Source organism: Ochotona curzoniae, unplaced genomic scaffold, assembly GCF_017591425.1.
Source record: "Ochotona curzoniae isolate NIBS_2020 unplaced genomic scaffold, NIBS_Ocur_1.0 contig_2321, whole genome shotgun sequence".
NCBI classification, from domain to species: domain Eukaryota; kingdom Metazoa; phylum Chordata; class Mammalia; order Lagomorpha; family Ochotonidae; genus Ochotona; species Ochotona curzoniae.
In genome coordinates, this window is record NW_024465421.1 from 24,533,335 (window position 1) to 24,544,304 (window position 10,970).

General features: G+C 53.2%; 1 protein-coding gene and 1 pseudogene across 1 annotated transcript; both read right to left on the minus strand.

The window, feature by feature from the left end:
• Nucleotides 1-1,126: 1,126 nt before the first annotated feature.
• Nucleotides 1,127-2,158, minus strand: LOC121152077 (hemoglobin subunit zeta-like). The gene is made up of 3 exons (XM_040974008.1): nt 1,914-2,158; nt 1,344-1,548; nt 1,127-1,255 (listed from the first exon to the last, which is right to left on the minus strand). The coding sequence occupies exons 1-3, from the start codon at nt 2,006-2,008 to the stop codon at nt 1,127-1,129; spliced, it is 429 nt and encodes a 142-aa protein (XP_040829942.1). The 5' UTR covers nt 2,009-2,158.
• A 6,659-nt stretch (nt 2,159-8,817) lies between these two features.
• LOC121152087 lies at nt 8,818-8,918 on the minus strand (annotated as a pseudogene).
• Between the last annotated feature and the right edge of the window lie 2,052 nt (nt 8,919-10,970).

Sequence of the window (10,970 nt, forward strand, 5' to 3'; positions counted from 1 at the left end):
CCTGGGCCAGGTGTCACCTGACTGAGGCCCTGGCCTGGGCGTCTTAGGGTCCCTCTGTCCACAGACAGAGTGAAGGGTCTGGCTGTACGTTGCAGTGCCAGGTGGGGAGGGAGAGAATGAATAAGTGAGGGAATGAGGAGAGAAGGCTGTGCCTCCTGGGGCCTGCAGGGTGGGAAAGGTGAGACCCTGGTGTGGCCTCAGAAGACCATGGGTGCCTCTCCACACAGCAGCTGTGACCGTGCACATGTCACACACATGGACACATCTGCTAAGGCAGAAACCTCTCCTACAGACCAGGTGGCAAGTGGCCCCGCTGACTGGGACACTCGGCAGGGTCCACATGCTGCCCGGCAGCAAGTACTGCCCATGGCTCAGAGGCTGCTGGACCTAGAGGCAGAGTCTGTGTGTGGGAACGCGGTGAAGGGAGTGTGCTTGGAGTATGAGAGTGGCACAGGCGTGGCCCAGCCTTACCCTGACCCTCAAGGGTCAGAGACCTTGCACCTACACACCTGAGCAGATCTGTGCCCTGAAGTTTGCTTTTGGCTTCCGTCCCAAGAGCTCTGGCAACTCAGCTAGACACTAGTAGGTGGGGCAGGGACACAGAAACCTGCCTGCTCAGACACTTTCCTGTCGTTGAATTCCCTGCCAGCAGGCAGACTTTGCCTGAGGACAGGTGTTCTTACACTGTCTTGTGTGGGCATTCGGGGGAACTGGAAAGGAGTGTATAGTGCCCAATTTCTCTGGGATGGGTGTGCCACAGAGAGAGTCACAGGGTGCCTGAGTCCATTGCAGGGCATGCAGGGTCAGTCTCCAGTCCCAACCCTGGATCCAAATGCAGTCCAGCCTGGGAGGTTCCAAGGCATGAAAGCGACTCACTGGTCAGGCAGGATGGGATGCTGCCCAGAACCCATGTCATCTTTGAAATCCAAGGAACCAAATCCGAACATCTTTGCATGCCAAAGGACAAGGGGAACACCACATCTGCCTCCCTCACCACCCCCTTCCCTCAGCACAAAGAACTCAGGAGCCAGCTCCTCCTTCCTGATCCGTTTATTGGGGCGCCCAGCGAGGGCCTGGGCTTCAGGGGCAGAGAAGGGGCCACGGGCTGTCCTGGGGCCTGCAGCACTCAGCGGTACTTCTCGGTCAACACGGCGGACACCTGGCACAGGAACTTGTCCCAGGCGGCGTGGGTCTCGGCGGTGAAGTCCGCGGGCAGGCGCACGGCCAGGCTGATGAGCAGGCAGTGGGACAGGAGCTGTGGGGGAGGAGCGGGAACAATGAGGGGCCAGGCCAGCCTTGCCTGCACGTGCTCCCCGCCCCGCCCCGCGCAGCCCCGCGCGCACCTTGAAGTTGACTGGGTCCACGCGCAGGACGTAGGCGTGCAGTTCGCTCAGCTTGGACAGGGCGCTGGGCAGGTTGTCCACGTTCCTGACCGCTTCGCCCACGGCGGCCGCCACCTTGGCGCCATGGGCGCGCAGCTGCGCTGAGCCCGGGTGCAAGTCGAAGTGCGGGAAGTAGGTCTTGGTCTGAGGGTAGCTGCTGAAGAGCCTGCAGGCCGGTGGCATGGGGGGCGAGGTTGGAGGGTGGGGAGCAGGGGCGTGAGCCTGAGCTGAGCGCAGGAGCCCCCAGGCCCCGCCCTCAGGGTCAAGGACGCTTGCTTGCAACAAGCTGTGTGGACACTGAGGTGAGAGGGAATCCACAGGGAGCCCCGGTGGGATTTCAAGGAGACAGGGCAGGACAGGGGTGGCGGGCCCAGCCTCCCTGCTCGACCTGGGCCTCCTCCAGCTCCTTGTCCCTTACACTGGGGCTGGGCAGCCCCACGTGCAGCAGCCCAGGCCTGGGAGGCACTGTGCTGTCCCGGGCCACTTTCCCAGCCCCTGGCCGGGTGCTGGGCTGTCCCAGGCCACACTCACCTCTCCAGAGCCTCAGTGCCGATGGCCTCGGTCTGCGAGGAGACCTTGTCCCATAGGGACATGATGATGGTCCTCTCACTCTTGGTCAGAGACATGGTGCTGGTTGTGTTGCTGGCTGCTCAGCGTGGCCTTGGTGCTGCTCAGCCTGTGGGGTCCCCTTATGTATCCGAGGCAGAAGCTAGGCAGGCCGGGCCATTCCCGGGAGGAGGGGAAGGGGCTGCAGGGTGGGGTCTGTTATCGGCTGCTGTGGCAGTGGACAGGCAGGGTCTGGTGGAAGGGGGCGGGTGAGGGGCCGTCAGTCTGGTGGGGCCTGAAGGGGCGTTGGCCGCAGCTCACCAGAGTCCAGCAGAGATAGGGGCCGGGCCATCCCAGGGCTGTCCCACCCCTGTGGTCAGCATGGCCTCTCCTTCTGGAATCCCAGCATGGGGAACCAGAGAAGGGGGCCAACCCAGCACAGGCGCCGTCAGAGTCTTCCCCATTAGTCTCTCTGACCCTGAGATTCCTCTAAGATTTTGGTTGCCATGCCAGGGCAGGGGCGAATATGGTTTTCTTTGCCCTGATGAGGGAGGCTGTGACCAAATGCTTGTTTTCACCTCATGGGGATCACACTCTTCCCTGGTATCAGTCATCGTAACGCCGGGCATTGTTTCTTTAATTTCTTAGAGATCATTTTCCTATTTGGGAATAATATGTCAGAAGCCTGCAGTCACCTCAGCTCGACCAGGATCAAACCAGGAACCTGGAAGGCTGAGTCTTGTCTGCTAGAGTTGGGTTCTGGCTCCCTACTGAAGTTCCTGGGGAAGCAGCAGGTACTGCCACAAATGCCATCACATAGGAGGCCCCGAAGCAAGCCCAACGTTAAGTGCCCTCTTGGGGCCATCTTGGAGTGAGCCTCTTGATTGAAGATCTGTCTTGCTGTGTTTCCTGCCTCTGCCTCTAAGGCACCTTTAGACAAACATTATGGCGTTGTGACGTGTAGACTGCTTGCATTTACCTGGACTTTGCTCCCAGGGAGGAAGGCAGGGATACCTGGGATCTTGCACTGTGTTGGTTGGAACCGGTCCATTCAAGGGCTCATGGACAGTTGTTTTGGTTGCAGCTGCACAGGGACCAGAAAAGCTGTGCGGATTCTCCCAGAGGTCCCTGTGAGCTCACGTGCAGCTGCTGTGCATGCTCACTGCCAGCTGACCAGAAAAGCTGCGAGTGCTCACTCCAAGATCCCTGTGAGCTCACGTGAGTGGAGGGTGGAATTGCAGGGAGGCTAACTCATATTCCAAAATCTGCCTAGCGTGCTCCACCGTGGCTTTGTGCATCAGCAGGAAGGCCCATTCCAGAGGCTATCCTAATAGGCGTGCGCTCAGCGGGTCAGTGTGACTTCAGTCTGCACCTCTCCGTTGGCTGGTGGTGAGGAGTGTGCTTGCCTTTGCTTCTTAGCTCTGCATGTATCCTTTTCAGTGAAATATTTTTCCAGAGGATTCACTTATTTTAAAATTAACACTTTTTGATAAAATGTGTATCTATCTGAGATATAGAAAGAAACAGAGTGAAAGAGGGAGAGCAGAATAGAGAAAGAGGGAAAGGGAGAGAGAGGGAGATATCTTGTATCTGCTAGTTTGCTATCCGGGTAAGCTACACATTGCTGTGCTGGTCAGATCAAATCCAGAAGCCAGAAACTCCATCTGGGTCTCCCTCATGGGTGGCAGGTACCCATGTGTTTGGGACATTGTCTGCTGGCTTCGCAAAGATATCAGCGGGGAGCCGAGTTGCAAGCAAAGCAGCTGGTACATGCGCAGGCGTTCCACTGTGAGGAGCAGGCGTGTGCTACTGCCTAAGCATAAACGGGATGCAGGAACCAGGATCAGACCTGGGGTTTGGTTCCAGCCTTGTCTGGGATGCCCCATGCCAAGTGGCCTCCCATTTGCTGCTTCACAACTCGGCCTCCTGCCACCAGGCCCCTGGCATTCCACCTAAAGCTAATCTTTTCATTTTTTCATTGGATTATATTTCACAGAAAGAAAATATTTGTGAATCATATCTATGATAAAGAACTGTCCAAAAACATAAAGGAGACAGCAAAAAAACTGGACAAATTGGAAATAGATCACAGTCTGAAGAAGATGCAAAGTGTCCAACAGGCCCTGATGTTCTCAGCGTGATCGGGGAAGGAGAGGCTCATTCTGTCACTGACCCCGATTTCCCAGCCCAGACAGCTGGGTCTGACTTCACTTCTCGTCATTGCAGACCCTGGGGGACTATGGGGATGTCTTCAGGGTCGGGGTTCCTGTCGTCCCAATCCCTGATTTGGGCTTAGCCCAGCCCTGGCTGAGGCGAGCCTTTCAGGAGTGAAACAGCAGGCGAGAAGCCTCAGTCTGCCTGTCCCTCTGTCAAATAAATCAATCAATTGGTATTTTTAGAAAACACACAGAGGAATACTGTTTCAGAATACTGAGATGCTGCTGCCTAAAAAGAGACAATAAAGGTGTTGGCAAGGGGCAAAGGAACGGGCACCTGTCCACTGCAGGTGGGATGTAAAATGATTCCCAAGAGGCTGAGCTTGGGGCTGGCATGGTGATCCCCATGCAAAGATGCCACCTGTGACTGGCAACCCATCTGGGCACTAGTTTGAGTCCAGCTGCTCCACTTCTTTGTTTGTTTTTAAAGATTTATTTATTTTTATTGCAAAGTCAGATGTACAGAGAGGAGGAGAGACAGAGAGGAGGATCTTCCGTCTGATGATTCACTCCCCAAGTGACCACAATGGCTAGAGCTACACTGATCCGAAGCCAGGAGCCAGGAATCTCCTCCAGGTCTCCTACACGGGTGCAGGGTCCCAAGGCTTTGGGCCATCCTCGACTGCTTTCCCAGGCCACAGGCAGGGAGCTGGATGGGAAGTGGAGCTACCAGGATTAGAACCAATGTCCATATGGGATCCCGGTGCATTCAAGGCAAGGACTTTAGCCGCTAGGCCACGGTGCTGGACCTGCTGCTCCAGTTCTGATCCAGTTCCCTGCTAATGTGTCTGAGAAAGCAGGCAGGGAATGGAGTTGCTAACAGCCCCACAGCCCTGGAAAACGCTGGACATGGGGACCCTGTGTGACCTGGCTGTGTGAGAGACCAGCTACGTCAGAGGAAGCTGTGGCTGATCCGCTGTGCTGGGGGTGGGCAGCTGGCTTTTAGGAGATGGTGGATGGGGTTGCACCTCACAGCATGTGGTGCCCCTGCCTGCAGTTGTGCTGGGCAATGCCAGCCTGCTCCCTGTCCTCCCATCTGTGCTGGACATGAGCTCTCTCCCTGGGCCTCTTAGTGTTGCTTTTTCTGGAGAGCATGTGGTCTCAGACAGGTTGCAGGGTCTGAGTTCAGATTCTCCTGCCTGGGCACTGGCCATGTGGATTTGCTCTTGGTGGGAGCATTCATATCCTGGCCATGTTGCTGGACATCTCCAAAAATCTTCTGGCTGTAGTTTCTTTGTATCTGTGTCTGTATTCCTCCCCCCTGGTTTCCCTCCACCCTCTTAACTCTACCTGTGGTGGAGCAGACTTATCTATTTTCTAATTTTTGTGTGCATTTGGGATGCAGCAGGGCAGGTGTTTGGCTCAGCCGTAGAGGTGTCAATTGGGTCCCTGGCACCCCTCTTACAGTACTCCCTTGAGTCCTGTTTGCCCATCTCTCTGAGTCCCTACCACCCCTGTGGGCAGCTCAGCTGGAATTCTAGGCTACCAGCTTCACCTGTTCCTGCCTGTGGCAGATATCTAGGGAATAATCCAACAGGTGCAAGATTTCTGTCTTTCGAATAAAAAAAATAGAGATAAAGTTTTTTTTTTCAGTTTAACTGTTAACTCTTTTTTTTTTTAAAATAATCTTAGTTTATTAGGGTACAAAGGGTCACGGGCTACAGGGTGAAAGTGGGTGAGATAAAGTTTTAAAAAATCTGCTCGCTTGAGAGGCAGAGGGCCATAGCGATGGAGAGCTCCCACCTGCTGACTCACTCTGTAAGTGTCAGAAATGGTTGAGCTGGGCCGGGCTGGGCTGACACTGAAGCTACTCCCAGGGGAGTGGCAGCAACCCTGTTATCTGAGCCATCACTGCTGCCCCCAGAAGCTGGCACGAGGGGCGGAACCCAGCTACACTGATGTACGGCACAGGCATTATTCTTTTTTTTTAAAGATTTATTTTTATTATTTTTTTATTGGAAAGGCAGATATACAGAGAGGAGAGACAGAGAGGAAGATCTTCCATCCGATGATTCACTCCCCAAGTGAGCGCAACGGGCCGATACTATGCCGATCCGAAGCCAGGAGCCTCTTCCGGGTCTCCCACGCGGGTGCAGGGTCCCAAAGCTTTGGGCCATCCTCGACTGCTTTCCCAGGCCACAAGCAGGGAGCTGGAAGGGAAGCGGGGCTGCCGGGATTAGAACCGGCGCCCATATGGGATCCCGGGCGTGCAAGGTGAGGACCTTTAACCACTTGCGCCACCGCGCCGGGCCCAGCACAGGCATTATTCTTTAATTTGTTTATCTGAGAGAGAGGAGAGAGTCCTTTCACTCTCTACTCCCCAGATGGCTTTAATGATCAGGATTTGAAATACATACACACTCCCAGAGAGAGACAGAGACACAGAGAGACACAGAGAGACACAGAGACAGAGAGACAGAGAGACACAGAGAGACAGAGAGACACACAGAGACATACATACATACACACTCCCAGAGAGAGACAGAGACACACACAGAGACAAAGAGACACACAGAGACATACATACATACACACTCCCAGAGAGAGACACAGACACACACAGAGACAGAGAGACACACAGAGGCAGAGAGACACACAGAGACATACATATACACCCAGAGAGACAGAGACACACACAGAGACAGAGAGACACACAGAGACATACATACATACACACTCCCAGAGAGACAGAGACACAGAGACAGAGACACACAGAGACAGAGAGACACACAGAGACATACATACATACACACTCCCAGAGAGAGACAGAGACACACACAGAGACAGAGAGACACACAGAGACAGAGAGACACACAGAGACAGAGAGACACACAGAGACATACATACACACTCCCAGAGAGACAGCGACACACACAGAGACAGAGACACACAGAGACATACATACATACACACTCCCAGAGAGAGACACAGACAGAGACAGAGAGACACAGAGACAGAGAGACACACAGAGACATACATACACACTCCCAGAGAGAGACAGAGACACAGACAGACAGAGACACACAGAGACAGAGAGACACACAGAGACAGAGAGACACAGAGACATACATACATACACCCAGAGAGACAGAGACACACACAGAGACAGAGAGACACACAGAGACATACATACATACACACTCCCAGAGAGACAGCAACACAGAGACAGAGAGACATACATACACACTCCCAGAGAGACAGAGACACACACAGAGACAGAGAGACACACAGAGACATACATACACACACACTCCCAGAGAGACAGAGAGACACACAGAGACAGAGAGACACACAGAGACATACATACACACACACTCCCAGAGAGACAGAGAGACACACAGAGACAGAGAGACACACAGAGACATACATACACACACACTCCCAGAGAGACAGAGAGACACACAGAGACAGAGAGACACACAGAGACATACATACATACACACTCCCAGAGAGGCAGAGACACACACAGAGACAGAGAGACACACAGAGACATACATACACACACACTCCCAGAGAGACAGAGAGACACACAGAGACAGAGAGACACACAGAGACAGAGAGACACACAGAGACATACATACACACTCCCAGAGAGACAGCGACACACACAGAGACAGAGACACACAGAGACATACATACATACACACTCCCAGAGAGAGACACAGACAGAGACAGAGAGACACAGAGACAGAGAGACACACAGAGACATACATACACACTCCCAGAGAGAGACAGAGACACAGACAGACAGAGACACACAGAGACAGAGAGACACACAGAGACAGAGAGACACAGAGACATACATACATACACCCAGAGAGACAGAGACACACACAGAGACAGAGAGACACACAGAGACATACATACATACACACTCCCAGAGAGACAGCAACACAGAGACAGAGAGACATACATACACACTCCCAGAGAGACAGAGACACACACAGAGACAGAGAGACACACAGAGACATACATACACACACACTCCCAGAGAGACAGAGAGACACACAGAGACAGAGAGACACACAGAGACATACATACACACACACTCCCAGAGAGACAGAGAGACACACAGAGACAGAGAGACACACAGAGACATACATACACACACACTCCCAGAGAGACAGAGAGACACACAGAGACAGAGAGACACACAGAGACATACATACATACACACTCCCAGAGAGGCAGAGACACACACAGAGACAGAGAGACACACAGAGACATACATACACACACACTCCCAGAGAGACAGAGAGACACACAGAGACAGAGAGACACACAGAGACATACATACATACACACTCCCAGAGAGGCAGAGACACACACACAGACACACAGAAGTTCCATTCATTGGTTGGTCCATCCACTCTCCAGATTGCCTCAATGATCAGGACTTGAAATATACACATGCACAGACTGAGCGGTCTGCAGCTGCATCTGAGCCTCCTATGTGGGTGGCAGGGGTCCAAACACTTGGGCCATCTTCTTCCACTGCATTTCCCAGGCTGTTAGCTGGGAGCTGGATCAGAAATGGCACAACCCAATAGGAACTGGAGCCTATATGGGATGCCAGTGTTGCAGGAGGTAGCTTAGCATGCTGTGCCACAGCTCCAGCCCCCAACACAGGCACCTTAACAAGTGTCCCAATGGCTGAGCTATATGCTAACCCTAAAAGTATACAATTTTTTGTGTGTGTCATCCTTGTGCAGGGGCCATGCTAATCCTCTCTATATCATTCCAATTTTAGTATATGTGCTGCCGAAGCGAGCACTATACAGTTTTTTTTAAAAAAAAAGACTTTTTTATTCATTTATTCGAAAGAGTTGCAGTGGCAGGGGAGGAGAGGAGGAGAAAGAAAATAGAGAGAGAATCTTCTGTTTGCTTGGTCCCTTCCCTAAACGGCCACAGTGTCCAGAGCTGGGCCAGACCTAAGCCAGGAGGATCTTTTCTGCAGTTCCCCTTGTGGGTGCAGGAGCCCAAGCACTTGCACCAGTTTTTGCTGTTTTCCCAGTCACTTTAGCAGGGAAGTGGAGCAGCTGGGGCTCGAACCTGTGCCCTTATAGGATATGGGCAACGTAGGCGGCAACTCAGGTCACTGCACCGCAACCCTGGCCCCAGAAGTATGTGATTTCAAAGTAGTCAAACTAGTGATTCTTAGTATTATTTCAACATGTGTCCTATTCCCAAAGGACATACTGTAGAAACAGCTCTGACGGCCACGAGTGTCTCCACACAATGCGGCAGCCCTCAGTGCTGGGAGACAGGTCCTCTGGCGGCATGTGGAGGGCAGCGCGGCAGCCCTCAGTGCTGGGAGACAGGTCCTCTGGCGGCATGTGGAGGGCAGCGCGGCAGCCCTCAGTGCTGGGAGACAGGTCCTCTGGCGGCATGTGGAGGGCAGCGCGGCAGCCCTCAGTGCTGGGAGACAGGTCCTCTGCCGGCATGTGGAGGGCAGTGCGGCAGCACTGGTGTGGTAACATTCTCTATGAGAGGCTGTTCCAATCTTGGCAGTTCTGCCTCTGCTGCAGCTCCTTGCTGGGGCACCTGGGGAAGCAGCAGAAGACAGTCCCATCACCCGTGTGGGTGGGGAGGGGAGGATGGAGCTCAGGGCTCCTGGCTCGGCCTGGAACAGTTCTGGCTGTTGTGGGCACTTGGGGAATGAGACAGCGGGTGGAAGACCTGTGTGTCTGACTTTCTCAGCCTTTCAAATAAAATGAAAATAAATAAGTAAAAAATGATTGCCATTTAAAGTTATCTTTATTAGAAACTTGAAGAGCCCATGCTGTGACATAGCAAGTAAAACTATTGCCTTTGGGGGCCCGGTGCCATAGCGTAGTGGTTAAAGTCCTCGCCTTGCACATGTCAGGATCCCATATGATCCTGATGGCCCTGCTTCCCATCCAGCTCCCTGCTTGTGACCTGGGAAAGCAGTTGAGGATGTGGGAGACCCAGAAGAACTCCTGGCTCCTGGCTTCGGATTGGCTCAGCTCCAGCTGTTGCGGTCACTTGGGGAGTGAACCATCAAATGGAGGATCTTCCTCTGTCTCTCCTCTATATATCCGCCCTTCCAATAAAAATAAGTAAATCTTTAAAAACAAAAACAAAGACAAAAACAAACCAAAACAAAACAACTATTGCCTTTGGTGCTGGCATCTGGTTCGAGTCCTAACTGTTCCACTTTCCATCCAGTTTTTACTCTATCTGGGAAAACAGTGAAGGATTGCCCAAGTGCTTGGGCTCTTGCACCCATGTGGGAGACCCAGAATCAGCTCCTGGCTCCTGACTTTGGTCTGAGCCAGCTCCAGCCCTTGCACCCATCTGGGGAGTGAGCCAGCAGATGGGAATCTCTGTGTCTCTCCCTCTCTCTAACTCTGCCTTTCAAATAACTCAATCAATCCTTGAAATTATTCGAACGTTTCACATCTGAGATTTTCCTAGTAAATCACTCTGTCCCACCTGATCCCGCCACAACACAATCCATGTTGAAAGTAAAGTGCACTGAGGCAGATGCCGGACATCCAGTGCAGGGTGGAGTGCAGGGTCCCGCTCCACGGAGGGAGAGCCCCTGGGGTGATGCTGGCATCCCGGAGCCCCAATGGCTGTCTTTCAAGTGGGCCTTTTACATTATGTGTGTTTCACCTTGGTGTTGAAAGATGTGGTGTACAAACACAGCAGCTGGGAGACCAGGCAGTGGGTCCCCTGCTCGCACCCCACCTGGCTGTGTGAGGTGTAGGTGAAGCTGTGCAGTCTGCATGCTTGTGCTGCACACTGTGCTGGACCCTCTTCACCTCTGTGGTGGACAGCCTGTCTCTCATCACAGTTCTGC